This window comes from Lactuca saligna, chromosome 1 (genome assembly GCF_052625555.1).
Source record: "Lactuca saligna cultivar CGN05327 chromosome 1, ASM5262555v1, whole genome shotgun sequence".
NCBI lineage: Eukaryota > Viridiplantae > Streptophyta > Magnoliopsida > Asterales > Asteraceae > Lactuca > Lactuca saligna.
In genome coordinates this window covers 195,690,565-195,706,609 of record NC_136417.1, presented here as the reverse complement: position 1 = coordinate 195,706,609, position 16,045 = coordinate 195,690,565, and the positions used below count along the sequence as shown (strand labels likewise).

The following is a 16,045-nucleotide window of genomic DNA, read 5'->3' as shown; positions in this document are numbered from 1 at the left end:
CATCTGCTCTATCGGATTCATCAAAATCAAACAGGTATGTGTATTTAACTTTAAATTATCTCTTATTCAAGTACTATATGATGAAAAAGTCTACTATTTATAGTATTTTTTTAGTTAGATGCAACGTGTTTCAAAGTAACTAGCTTCACCTAAGAAAAGAAGTATCATCAAACCAATATATGTCGGCAACTCAAGCATCATCTCCTTATAGACCATTCACATTACCAGAAACACATAAATAAAATCTGGTTTTGATCTAAACTATTATAACAAAAACAAATGGTAATAAATTTCGTATTTGAATAATCATAATTTTTGATTTGTTATGTATAAAATAAAGTATACATTTTTTTGTGTGTTTTACAGTTTGCAATGAGGTTTGACGGTAAAGAAAATAAACATAATAATGTTATCCAAATTGATGCAGAAAATACAAAAGGTATATCACATATTTACAATCATTATTAGTATATCATCGTTATACATTTTTCATTTAAAAAAATATTGCAGAAAAACGAAAAGCATATAATAAGGCATGTTACGAACGACGAAAGGAGAAAAACAAAATGAGACGAATAGCTAATGGGGAAGGAAATAGTCAAAACGCAACATTTTTGTCAAATGTGCCAACAGTAAATAGGAATCTGGTGGATATTACCAATGCATCTCCTACATGTGTAATGGATTTTGGTCAAAAAAAGTTGATTTATAATAGAAACCCTTATCAACGTCAGACGGAACCAACCATAACAAAACCAGGTAACTATGTCTGAAGTTATCATATTACAATCTAAGTAGTACAACATTACATTTAACCATAATCTTTCATAATTTACATTCTTAATGAGAAATTTTTGTTTATACGTAGGTATTCAAAGTCAGCCTGACGTAATACTACCTCCACGCGATGAATTGATAACTCAAATTTCAACATCAATAGGTCAGTATTTGATTTTTACCGAAAAATATCATATATAGTGGCTAATAATTATGTGTAATTATTTTAATTTTATTTATATTACATTTAACTAATGAATAAAATGTCTACAGATCCACAAGGTTGTATCCATGGCAATGTCACTCCATCAGTACAAAATGGTAGCATCTCGGATGATCCATATAGTTTTGTTTTCGCCGGTATCCGTAAAAAACATCGTGTGGTGAAGTTCAATGATATATGTAGTTATTGTGGGGCAAAACGACTACAATTTGAATCTGCTGGCTTTTGTTGCATGAGTGGAAAGACAAAGTTGGCAGACTCATCTATTCCTGACGAATTACACAATCTTTTCACCTCAGAAACAAAATTAGGCAAATTGTTTAGAAAGAATATACGTGCATACAACACCAACTATTCATTTGCATCAATGGGCGTAGAAGTGGATGAATCGATGGCCAATATGACATCTGGGGTATACACTTTTTGTGTGAATGGAGGGATATACCATAGAATCGATCAGTTAGTTCCAAGGAAAAAGGATGAACCTAAGTTCTTACAATTGTATTTTTACGATGTTGAAGCTGAGATGTCAAATAGACTCGAATGGAAGAATCTTGCTAAACCAATTGTTGAAATTTTGACTCGCGTTCTTGCTACAAACCCATACGTTGCAATATTTCGTAGCCTTGCTGATCTAGGACCGCTCGACAATTACAGAGTCACTTTAAATGCATCAGTAGAACTAGACCAAAGGGTGTACAACCGGCCAACCACATCCGAGGTTTGAAATTAATTATGTACATATGTTTTTGAGAAAAAAGATGTTTCATGTATTAAATATAACTATGCAAATTACGTACCAGTTTTAATCATATTTTTTCTATTGTATAATTTCACAGGTTGCTGGTATTTGGATTGAAGGCAATGACAACATAACCGCATATAAAAGAAGTATTATAGTATATGGAAGGTCCGACAAACCAAAAACAATTCAATCTTATTGGGGATGTTATGACCCATTGTGTTATCCTTTATTCTTTCCAAATGGTGAGCCTGGATGGCATTCTAACATACTAAGGCAAGGGGTTTCATTCAATGAGATGGTTAATGACGACCAAATCTTCGATGAAGATCTAGAAGGTACGCATAGCCACAATTTTAATATTGTTAAATTTTACAAATGTAAAAATTGATATAATTTATTCAATTTAATCATTATGTAGAGACTGATATAAGAACGGGTAGGAAAACTGTAACTATGCGGGAGTACTACTGTTACAAGTTGCAGATTCGATCAAACTTGAACGTAATTATGTTAGGAGGGAGATTATTACAACAATTTGTGGTAGATATCTACATCAAGATTGAGACTTCGCGTTTGGAATTTTGTAGAAAAAACCAATCTACAATAAGAGCGGAGTTATACCAAGGTGTTGTGGATTGTGTCAATGTCGGTGAGGTACAAGCAAGTATGATTGGGCAACGTGTTGTTTTGCCAGCAAGTTTCATCGGAGGTCCTCGTGACATGCGACGACGATTTCTCGATGCTATGGCTTTAGTTCAAGATGGAGGGAAACCTGATATATTCCTTACAATAACGTGCAATCCGAATTGGCCTGAAATCCAAAATGAGTTACTTCATTTTCAAACAGCACAAGATAGACCAGATCTGGTTGCAAGAGTTTTTCGTGCTAAGTTACATGACCTTAAGGAACAACTCTTGAAGAGGCATGTCCTTGGTGTGGTGAGTGCATATGTTTATGTAATAGAGTTCCAGAAACGTGGTTTACCACATGCTCATTTTCTCTTAATAATGAAACCTGAATGGAAGCTCACCAATACAGACCATTATGACAAGTATGTGTGTGCCGAAATTCCAAACCCGACAAAGTATCCTATACTACACGATCTGGTCAAATCACACATGATACATGGTCCTTGTGGTACATTAAACAAAAAATGTTCTTGTATGCAAGGTGATCCACCAACCTGTCGTTTTAGATACCCTCGACAATTCAACGAAGCCACAACACAAGGAAAGGACACATATCCGGTTTATCGAAGGAGAGATAATGGAATTGCTGTGAATAAACAAGGTATTATGATGGATAATAGATGGGTTGTCCCATATAACCCAAAGTTGTTGATGATGTTCAACTGCCATCTAAATGTTGAGGTTTGCTCGAGTATAACATCAGTGAAATACATCTTTAAGTATATTTACAAGGGTCATGACAAGCAAGTTATCCATATTGATCCAGATGCACAACCTGTTGTTATCAATGAGATAAAACGTTTTCAGGATGCACGATACGTCTCCGCTCCAGAAGCAGTATGGCGAATTTTTAGCTTTTCTCTTAATCAAATCCACCCTAATGTGATCACTTTGCAATTGCATCTTCCAAACCAACAGTTGGTTAGGTTCACTGATGATGATGCAATGAAATCAGTTGTTGAGAGGGAGAAAGATAAGAGATCAATGTTGACTGCATTTTTCAAGATGAATAAAGATAACGTTAATGCAAGAGAATATTTATACAAAGATTTTCCCAAACACTTCACATGGAATAAAGAATCGAGTCTATGGAATCCTCGAAAAGTATCACGAGCAGTTGGTCGTTTGGTTTCTGCAAATCCTGCTGAAGGTGAGCGATACTATCTACGTGTGTTATTATGTCATGTTAGGGGTCCTACATGTTTTGAAGATCTGTACACAGTCAATAACGTAAGACATCCCACATTTCGAAAAGCGGCTCTTGAAAGAGGGTTAATAGAGACAGATGATAGTTTATCGCAGTGTCTTGTAGAGGCCTCCTTGTTTCAGTTTCCAAATGCTCTCAGAAGGTTGTTTGCAACGATATTAGTTTTTTGTGATCCTGGAGATGTTCGCAAGATATGGAATTCCCACTACAATTCTCTCTCCGAAGATTATAGTAGACAATACGATAATGTCAATCGAGTACAAAATATGGTCCTTACAGACATAAGCGTATTCCTACAGTCTATGGGTAACAAGCTTGATAACTTTGATCTCCCGACTGTAAACACCGATTTGAATTTTCAGTCTGGAGTTTTTCGAGAGGTACAAGAAGAATGCTCTATAATTGTGGAAGATGACCATTTGCGTGCCAAAGAGTTTCTCAATCCTGAACAAAAATATGCATATGATGAGATCATGAGGCATGTGTGTACTGATTGTACAGGAGTGTTCTTCATAGATGGTCCTGGCGGAACAGGAAAAACATATCTGTACAAAGCTTTACTTGCTAATATACGCAAACTTGGTCATATTGCACTCGCCACAGCTTCATCGGGTGTTGCGGCTAATAACATGCCTGGGGGGAGAACAGCTCACTCGCGTTTCAAACTTCCTCTAACTCCAGATAATAACTCATTCTGTAGAATCCAAAAACAAAGCGGTACCGCTCAACTACTTCGGCTTGCAAAAATAATCATATGGGATGAGGCATCGATGGCAAAGCGACAGGTGGTGGAGGCGTTTGATCGGACAATGCAAGATATCACTGGGGTGGCACTCCCTTTTGGTGGAAAGATAATGGTTCTGGGAGGCGATTTTAGACAAGTATTGCCAGTCGTAAGACGTGGGACACGAGCACAAATTGTAGACTCTAGCCTACGAATGTCGCCTCTTTGGTCTTCGATTATAAAGTTGCGGTTAACAATAAATATGAGAGCACTTACTGATCCATGGTTCTCAAACTTTCTATTACGGGTTGGTGATGGAGTTGAAGAAACAGTGGACGGAAGTTCTATTCGCATCCCTGATGATATGGTCATTCCATACACTGATAAAGAAAAACCATTAGATTCTTTGATTGATGCAGTGTTTCCCTCATTGGAATTTAATAGGTCTGAATCAGATTATATCATATCGTGGGCAATATTATCTACAAAAAATGATAGTGTCGATGCGATTAACGATTACATGATCGATCGATTTCAAGGAGAAGAGAGAATTTACTATAGTGTCGATGAAGCCATAGATGATAAAAATGGCTTCTATCCGTTGGAATTCTTAAACTCGATCAGTGTTAGTGGTTTACCTCCGCATTACCTTCGATTAAAAGTTGGATGTCCGATAATACTGTTACGGAATATTGACCCAGCAAATGGGTTGTGTAATGGCACCCGATTGATATGTAGAAGCTTTCAGCAAAATGTTATTGATGCAGAAATAGCTGTTGGTCAACATGCAGGAACAAGGATATTTTTGCCTAAGATTCCTTTATGTCCATCTGATGATGATATGTTCCCATTCAAGCTAAAGAGGAAACAGTTTCCTATTCGATTGTGCTTTGCAATGACAATCAATAAAGCTCAGGGACAAACAATTCCATATGTAGGTATCTATCTTCCAGAACCAGTATTCTCGCATGGACAACTTTATGTTGCATTGTCCAGAGGGGTTTCACGTTGCAATACAAAAGTATTAGTACAGCCTAACGAAAATTCAAAAGGTGATGGGGTTTATACAGCAAATGTGGTGTATAAAGAAGTATTGCACGATTAATATTTTGTATCGTCTTGACTGGTTGCTTTTTATTGGTTATTTGATGCATGATGTAACAAATAACACCATAGTTTGATTATATTGTCTTCAACATGTACTTTTTTTTAACATAACAATTTTGTAATGGAAACATATCACCGAAAGAACTCACGTGCCCCGCCGCTTTGCGCGGGTAGACGGCTAGTATATATGTATGCAGAAAGCAAATATAGAGATACGAAAGTACTTTGGACTCAAAGCTGCTGCACACTGACTTCTCATATTAGTTGTGAAAAAGTATGCCTAGTTAGAAACCATTACTAAATACAGAACTAACAAAAAGCTATCTAAATTCAAATTTGGTTTTTCTAATGATGCATACGTTTGTTTGTAAGTTTATTTGATGTATAAATTGGTTAAAACAAGACAGTCAATGTATAAATAAGTTGTGAAAAAAAAAAAACGAAACAAAAAAAAAACGATATTTGACCTTTGAAAATTGAAAAATAAAAAAATACCGTAGGTAATCTGTAGGTAATACATTCGGAATACCTACAGATTACCTTATTATGTTGGCAATCCGTAGGTATTTACCTACAGATTACCTATGGTCATTTTTTAGTTTTCTATTTTTCATGTATCAAATGTCATTTTTTTCGTTTTATTTTTTTCACAGCTTAACCATACTTTGATTTCTTTGTTTTGACCGATTTATACATAACATAAACATACATACAAACGTATGCCTAGTTAGAAACCATTACTATATACAGAACAAACAAATAGCTATCTATATTCATACTTTGTTTTTCTAATGATGCATACGTTTACTTGTAAGTTTATGTTATGTATAAATTGGTTAAAACAAAACAATCAAAGTATAAATAAGTTGTGAAAAAAACGAAACGAAAAAAACGATATTTGACCTTTGAAAATTGAAAAATCAAAAAATACCGTAAGTAATCTGTAGGTAAATACCTACGGATTACCTACAGATAACCTTATTCTGTAGGCAATGCGTTGGTATTTACCTACAGATTACCTACGCTCATTTTTTATTTTTCTGTTATTCAAGTATCAAATGTAAATTTTTTCGTTTTATTTTATTCACAACTTAATTATACTTTGATTGCTTTGTTTTGAGCGATTTATAGATAACATAAACATACATACAAACGAATGCCTAGTTAGAAACCATTATTATATACAGAACAAACAAAAAGCTATCTAAATTAAAATTTAGTTTTTATAATGATGCATACGTTTGTTGGTAAGTTTATGTTCTCATTAAATTGGTGAAAACAAAGCAATCAAAGTATAAATTAGTTGTGAAAAAAAACGAAACGAAAAAAACGATATTTAACCTTTGAAAATTGAAAAATAAAAAAATACCGTAGGTAATCTGTAGGTAGATACCTACGGATTACCTACAGATCACCTTATTATGTACGCAATCCGTAGGTATTTACCTATAGATTACCTACGGTCATTTTCTATTTTTCAAGTATCAAATGTCGTTTTTTTCGTTTTATTTTTTTCACAACTTAATTATACTTTTATTTATTTGTTTTGACCGATTTATACATAACATAAACATACATACAAACGTATGCCTAGTTAGAAACCATTACTATATACAAAACAAACAAAAAGCTATCTAAATTCAAATTTGTTTTTTCTAATGATGCATACGTTTGTTTGTAAGTTTATTTGATGTTTAAATTGGTTACAAGAAAACAATCAAAGCATAAATAAGTTGTGAAAAAAAAAACGAAACGAAAAAACGATATTTGACCTTTGAAAATTGAAAACTCAAAAAATATTGTAGGTAATCTGTAGGTAAATACCTACGTATTACCTACAGATCACCTTATTCTGTAGGCAATCCGTAGGTATTTACCTACAGATTAACTCGGTCGTTTTTTACTTTTCTGTTATTCAAGTATCAAATGTCAATCTTTTCGTTTTATTTTTTTCACAACTTTATTATACTTTGATTGTTTTGTTTTGATTGATTTATACATAACATAAACATACATACAAACGTATGCCTAGTTAGAAACCATTACTATATACAGAACAAACAAAAAACTATCTAAATTAAAATTTAGTTTTTATATTGATGCATACGTTTGTTTGTAAGTTTATGTTATCATTAAATTGGTGAAAACAAAGCAATCAAAGTATAAATAAGTTGTGAAAAAAAAAAACGAAACGAAAAAAATGATATTTAAACTTTGAAAATTGAAAAATAAAAAAATATCGTAGGTAACCTGTAGGTAGATACCAACGGATTACCTACAGATCACCTTATTCTTTAGGCGATCCGTAGGTATTTACCCACGGATTACCTACGGTCATTTTCTATTTTTCTATTTTTCAAGTATCAAATGTCGTTTTTTTCGTTTTATTTTTTTCACAACTTAATTATACTTTGATTGCTTTGTTTTGACCGATTTATACATAACATAAACATACATACAAACATATGCCTAGTTAGAAACCATTACTATATACGAACAAAGAAATCGCTATCTATATTCATACTTTGTTTTTTTAATGATGCATACGTTTGTTTCTAAGTTTATGTTATGTATAAATTGGTTAAAACAAAGCAATCAAAGTATAAATTGATGGGTCTTATACAAACAATCCTGTGTGTGCATGCAACCCTAGTATTGGATCTATGTTTTCACTATTTGTTATACAGCTTTATAAAGCTAGAATACATACCTTTTGTTGTTATATAGCAATAACAACTAGTTCCTTGAATTTCCTTAGCTCTTGAAAGCAAGTACCACAAGTGTAGTACCTCTAATGGAGTCACAAACACCATATGCAACTTGGATGAAGAGGAGAAGAAAAAGAGGCACCAAAACGGCTGGAAACCCTAATGGAAGTGTTGTCCTCGTTTTTGGGGCTTAAGGGTCCCTTTTATACATGTAGGCTATTAGGGTTTACAACTAGGAAACCCTAATCTGACTGCTTAGGCCCTAAGCAGCCCATGGACTCCTTAAACATATCCCTTGGACGATTTCTAATGGGCTTCCCATAGAATTTGTTCAACCTATATATTATTAGGTGATCCATAGCCCAATTATAATTATCTTATAATTACAACTTCAGTCCCCTAAGTTTAATTAATCTCTTTTAACCACAAAATTAATTCTTAATTAATTCTTGACCAATATTAATTAAACAATATGATTTCTCCTTTAATATATTATTCTCATAATATATTAATAAATCATATTTAAACCTTTCTCTCCTTAAATCATCCTACATATTGCTATGGTGAAGGCAACCCAAAAGGACCATGATCATAATCGGGTCAAGTACATACCAAAACAGTTATGGACTTAGACACTAATCCAACAGTCTCCCACTTGGATAAGTCTAATAACTATTTTCCGTATGACTTCAGAACCTGATCAGCAATCGTAGCTTTCAAAAGCCGTTGTCAACTCTGATCTTATCAGATAGCGTGTCCTCTAGATAAGGGATTATATATTCCTCCATTCTCAAGATATCGTATAGACAAAAGACATGAATTTCAATAATTCTCTCTATACTGTTTCCCGCTTTCCGATTCATGACGACTGATAACAGACTACAATTGAACACATCAACTTAGTTAGGTGTCATCACTAAATCATCGAGAGGCCCACATATATCGCTTTTATCCCACTTTGGGTAAAAGGAATGGATAAACTTCGACTCAAATGCTCGCTTGCATTTACTGATCGAATCACACACAACAATAAGTTTTATAACACCAAGTTACTGGTGCGTTTACTTATTATCAATGTGTAACTGACCAACAAATAACAGCTCACACGTCTCGGTTTCAAGAATATACAATATTATCGTCTCACTAATCACTCGTGATAAAACCGTGAAGTGATCCAAGTGAGCGTGGGTTTAATCCAATACTTTAATCTTATCAAAGCACTCACGAACTCTACAGCAAACTTGTGCCATGTCTAAACACTTCAGACAATCTACAGACAAATTCATGACAGTCTTTATTCATACCTACTCCCAACGTATGACCAACTGTGGATGTTTGAATAACCTAGTTATTCTGGAAGTCAAAACATGCAAATTGAAACATAACAACAATACTTAATCCTATATGGCCCCAAACTTGTGAGAGTAAATAAAACCCTTCTATTTATCCACCATATTGATTACTCATTATTTATCATTTAATGTTTCGGATATTCAACTCATTGCTTGAATTACAACAACAATTGTCCCATGCTCTAAGCATGCACACCGTGTTTCCTATGGTCCATGCTTTGTGAAATAGATCAATTGAACACATTTCCAATCATTCTCATTTCACAACTCCAAATCCATTTTCATAAGTGTAAGAATATCAAATTCTCGCTACTTATAGAATATGCTAGATCTTAACACTTTATGCAACGATCCCTTCATAATGTCATTGCACTATTGCCAATGATATTACAAAGTCTTCTATCTGAGATTGTTACAAGACAATTCCTTAGATATGATGTCTCTCACTCAAAGTACATTCCTTTGAACATCCTTTTGCATAAAAGTTTCTAATCTAGATTTTCAATATTTACTTCCTAATATGAACACGCTTCCATATTACCCTCATGACAACCCATTCTTAATAGAATCTTTTCTATTTGTAATGATGTCGATATGGTCCATCCAATATGGAAACATTTCCATATTTTTTCAATACTATACTTCCAACTACTCACAAGCGACCAATCCTCGTCGAACTTTGGATTGTCCTTTAATAGTTGTTTAATTATTTTAGTCAAAACCAATTCTAGTCCCTTTTTTCCCTCTAAATGCGCTAGACATTTGGAAAATTTTAGAATGGTAAAATACTATAGCATTTGCAATCGATCCTATACCCGAAGCGTATGGGACACGATGCATAATGTCCTACATAAAGATATGATACTTTACCAATCTTTTGCCATAATATTTTATGTGTCATGTTCTCATAATTCGAACTATGAAGAGGGATGCCGTAATCATAATCGTTTTAAGAACACACAATGTATCCTTTGACTGAAAATATTAAAATTTCTTAATCTAAGCTTTAGATTTTGAAACGGAGTATAATATTCTCTCCCTTAATTATAGTAAAACAACTTTTCAACCCATGCAACTTTGCAAATTGAATCTTTGTTTTTCTATAATTAATATTGCTAACTTGCAATACTTTCCATAATAATCATACAATCATAACTTTTATGCTCCCACTATCATGATGATTACTATAAAACATAACACTTATGCTCCCACTAGCTTCGACATGTATTCATAAACATCTTAACTTTCAGAAAGACAATAACTATTGAATTTCTTAAGTCCATGTTTCTAATACTTAGTGCTTTGATAATCTTTTATCAAGGCTTCTTGAACTTATACACCTTTGCCTTAGATAGTTCATATGTGTGTCTTAACAATTAAGACTAATTGCCAAACCTCACAATTCAAATTATGGAAAGGGATACCGTAACCATGATCGAATTCGAGAATGCAATTTTACAATCACTATCTTCTTAAAATCTTTCTCAGTGAAAGCATTTCCTCACAATCATTTTCATGAAGGAGGAAATCTTATGACACTTAGATTTAAATGGTGTATTTGTTCCTATCCATGTGAATTTGTTAAAACCAAAGTTTATGACAAATTCAAACTCATATGGACTAACCTTTCTTAATCTTGATTTCTTGCCTTATGGTAGCACAGCTGCCTACCACGTCATCCAAGTAGTTAAGTAGCTCACCCTTTCTTATCAATGTACTTTCATTGATCAAGGTCCTTGCTTTTTTATGCATTCAAATGAGAATTCATAGAACTCACATGCATAATTAACTCGATTGGATTGGCACAGAATCAAAATAATGTCAACACGATAGGTTGTAAACCTCAACTCGTGCGCTAGTGATGATCGATAAGGTTTATTTGATTTGTTCTTGAAACTTTTTCAAAACATTAAAACTCCCACTGACCTCTTGACATATATGATTCTCTTTGTCAAGAAACATTTCTTGACAATCAAATATTCAAGAGTTAGTGCAGTTATTATTAAGACAAGAACACTTCACAAGTTGGTCCTAGTTGGTCTTTGTCTTATCCAAGACATCACAACTTACTAATCTGAAATGTACAAGAATGAGAAAACTTTTCCAAGTTCCATATTTGATGAGTGTTATAAACCTACTTAAAACTTTTCACTCAATGTCACAATCTTGACTTTAAGACTTGATATTGGAACGAAGTATGATTGACTTCTTGATTTAACCATTTCTACAATACTTGATTCCTCTTCTTAGACATGCAATTGCACTAAGACTCACTTAGAGGATCTATTGAGACATGGTTCTTAATCTTTAAGACTTATCATAAAACACAATAAAAGGTACTCTCCCTTCTTTCTAGAAGAGAGAAACTTTTATCTTTCTGCCTACTTGATTCTTCTTTATTCGTTCTACTATTCATTGAAACTCTTTCAATCAATCTCAGAATTACACTTAATCTTATAAGTATAATCACATTTACTAAACTTTAGTAAATCATGACGAATATCTTTGTCACTCTTGTGGTGGACTTGATCAACGCACAACCTAGTGTACTTGATCTCCTAGTCTTTCAACTGACACTTTGCCAAAGAATTAGTCTAAGTTTCCCAAATGTGAAAGTTTTCCATTCATCATACAATACACATTGCATGATTCCAAGTTTCTGTCCAATTGAAACTTGGGCGATGAGAAAGTCTCCCTATTTGGTACACTTTTGACATTTCCATAATTAAGAATCAAATCCATTTTGCTAATAATAGAAGTACATGAACATCAATTTTTCATATATTTCATTGTAAGGATAAATAAATAAGACAAAATCAAAATTTATTTTATTGCGGAAAAAACTTGTCCTTACAATGCAATTCAACTGAAAAACTATGTTAACAATCTATTCTAACTCCAAGTTGTAGCTCAAGAATCCATTCTTCAAGTAATGCGATCGAAATCCATTTCTTCATGATCAGATTCAGCTCACTTCTTTTCTCAAGCTTCCTTTCTTTTCTTCGATCCTACAAAACATCAAAATGTAATCTTATCACATAATGTATTAAGAATCTAGAATAGGAACTTAAAAGAGTTAGTTAATGGATTTTACCTGAAGCAGAGCCATACGTCTTGACTCTCCCATCTCTTAGATCTCTCAGGTAATTAGGGCAGCTTCGTCTCCAATGCCCCTTCTCTTGGAAATAAAAGCAAATAGACTCCTTTGGCACAACACATCGGACAATCACAGACTTAGTTCTTTCTAGACTTCCAATGTTGCCAGTGTCCATTGAAGTTTGGGAGTTTGATTCACTAGACAAATTTGCTTGACCAGCACGCCAAATCATTGCTGATTCAGCAGCTATAAGCAAATAGGTGAGATCAATTAGGGTCACGTCGTGGTCCATCATATAGTACTCTCTAACGAACTCACTATATGATTCAGGAAGTGACTGAAGAACCCAGTCAACAGCCAACTCACTTGAAATCTCGACACCCAACATGTTTAACCTATCAATGTATGACTTCATCTCTAAGACATGCGCACACACAGGTTTCCCATCTTCGTGTTTACTTGCCAAAAGGGCTTGAGTGAGCTTGAACTTTTCAAGCCTTTGAACTTGTGGGTCAGGGAGAATAATTGGAGGAGGTGGAGGAAGTGAAGCATGACTCTTATTTCCTTGATCGTATCTCGGAACGTCATCTTCATTTGGAAAGCTTGTTCCAAAGGATTTGGGAAGACCATTGTAAGATTCAGACATCTACAAAACGGGAGAAAATTCAAGTTAAGTTGATTAGAATTCTTGATGCAACACCCAAATGAAACATCAAGCTAGCATCCAACACAATACTCTACAACCTAGAAGATGGATGCCGTAATCTAGTTGCAGAATATTTGAAGGTAGGTAAATGACGATTTACCAATTTCCACCATGAAAAACGAAAAATAAGTTTAAGTTTTAAATGAATTGAAACTCCTAGATCTTTTGAGACTCATTGAACTCTTCAATGGCATGTTTAATCTCGATTATGCCCTACTATTCTTGACTGGGATGCCGAGGATCACAAACAAGGTGTAAATAACCATACGAATCACGTGGTGCACCCAATGCTACTATCACCTAATCAATGTGCCGGTCAGCCACACACGCTCCATTGATCTATGATAAGCATCGAGCCACCCTTTGCCACCAATGTCATCCCCAAATTAGTGTGCCGGTTAACCACACACGCTCCACTAACGTTTGACAAGGGTACGAAGTGTAATTCCATGGGTTAGCATACAATTTCACATTTTGCCTAAAGTAACTATGATTTGGGAATTTGAAAAAGCATTTAGTTACTTTGTACTTCATTATACTTATAATGGAAGGTTTCTGTCCTATCCTACCCGTTCGGCTAACGACCCTCCACTAGTCAAAAGTGCGGTGGGTAAGAGTGGATACCCATTCAATCGCCATTTTATAGGCAATTTCCTTAAACACCCCTTATAGACTAGTTTCGTGAATGAGGCCTACTAACGGTAAGACTGACTTTTTAGTTATACATATATAATATTAAACTTTTAATGTTATATATAGTATAAGGGTGTATTTTACACTTTTAAAATACTAGGTGGTTTAAATTATACTTTTAACTAACCAAAATCATTATGGATTTATTAAATATCTTTTAATTATACACTTAATTAATTTAATAAAACCATAAGGGTTTAATTTGAACTTTTCAAAATCAGGGTTTTGGAATTTAGACTTTCAAAATTAACTTTTAATCAACAATTTAAATTCCAAAACTTGAGGGCAAGTTTTGAAACTCTTCAAAACAATTAGGTTTTAATCTCACTTAAAATTTTCGAATTTAAGACATTTAAATTAAAATTTTAAATATTAAAACTCTTGATTTAATAATTACCATAAATTAAACAATTAATTTAAATTATTAAATCACAAGGGATTATCTAGATCATGAGGATAATTACCAATTATACATCTAAGATATCCTAATCCCTTGAATCCCTCTCTAAATCTCGAAAATAAGGGATGGGATAATTCAAGATCTTTAATTACCATATTTAACAATTAAAAGATAATTACAAGATATGGGATTATCCAAATCCCTAAAATTTAGGATCTAACCTTGGGGAAGGAGGTAATTTCGAAATCCAAGGGTTGGATAACCCTAGATTTCAAAATCTTGGAGGCTAAGGAAAGGATTTGGGAAACCCTAGCAAAAATCGCCATCTAGGGTTTTGCAACCCGGATTGCGAAAATTACCAAGCCTTTAGGGTTTATTAGCCATAAACCCTAATATGTCAAGTTCACAAATTTGAATAAAAGCTAATTGAAAACAAAAACCAATGGCTCTGATACCACTGATGGGTCTTATACAAACAATCCTGTGTGTGCATGCAACCCTAGTATTGGATCTATGTTTTCACTATTAGTTATACAGCTTTATGAACACAAAAAGAAACCTGGCATGCTACTATAATTTTCAAAATTCATATATAAAGCTAGAATACATACCTTTTGTTGTTATATAGCAATAACAACTAGTTCCTTGAATTTCCTTAGCTCTTGAAAGCAAGTACCACAAGTGTAGTACCTCTAATGGAGTCACAAACACCATATGCAACTTAGATGAAGAGGAGAAGAAAAAGAGGCACCAAAACGGCTGGAAACCCTAATGGAAGTGTTGTCCTCGTTTTTGGGGCTTAAGGGTCCCTTTTATACATGTAGGCTATTAGGGTTTACAACTAGGAAACCCTAATCTGACTGCTTAGGCCCTAAGCAGCCCATGGACTCCTTAAACATATCCCTTGGACGATTTCTAATGGGCTTCCCATAGAATTCGTTCAACCTATATATTATTAGGTGATCCATAGCCCAATTATAATTATCTTATAATTACAACTTCAGTCCCCTAAGTTTAATTAATCTATTTTAACCACAAAATTAATTCTTAATTAATTCTTGACCAATATTAATTAAACAATACGATTTCTCCTTTAATATATTATTCTCATAATATATTAATAAATCATATTTAAACCTTTCTCTCCTTAAATCATCCTACATATTGCTATGGTGAAGGCAACCCAAAAGGACCATGCTTATAATCGGGTCAAGTACATACCAAAATAGTTATGGACTTAGACACTAATCCAACATAAATAAGTTGTGAAAAAAACGAAACGAAAAAAACGATATTTGACCTTTGAAAATAGAAAAATAAAAAAATACCGTAGATAATCTGTAAGTAAATACCAACGGATTACCTACAGATCACCTTATTCTGTAGGCAATCCGTAGGTATTTACCTACAGATTACCTACGGTCATTTTCTATTTTTCTATTTTTCAAGTATCAAATGTCGTTTTTTCGTTTTATTTTTTTCACAACTTAATTATACTTTGATTGCTTTGTTTTGACCGATTTATACATAACATAAACATACATACAAACGTATGCCTAGTTAGAAACCATTACTATATACAGAACAAACAGATAGCTATCTATATTCATACCTTG

General features: G+C 33.7%; 1 protein-coding gene across 1 annotated transcript; it reads left to right on the top strand.

Annotated features, from left to right (window-relative positions):
- The first annotated feature begins 279 nt into the window (after window positions 1–279).
- Window positions 280–6,142, top strand: LOC145014653 (uncharacterized). Its single transcript, XM_078973081.1, has 8 exons — window positions 280–294; window positions 367–439; window positions 511–759; window positions 869–940; window positions 1,051–1,721; window positions 1,840–2,080; window positions 2,164–5,236; window positions 6,127–6,142. The coding sequence occupies exons 1-8, from the start codon at window positions 280–282 to the stop codon at window positions 6,140–6,142; spliced, it is 4,410 nt and encodes a 1,469-aa protein (XP_078829207.1).
- The last annotated feature ends 9,903 nt before the right edge of the window (window positions 6,143–16,045 follow it).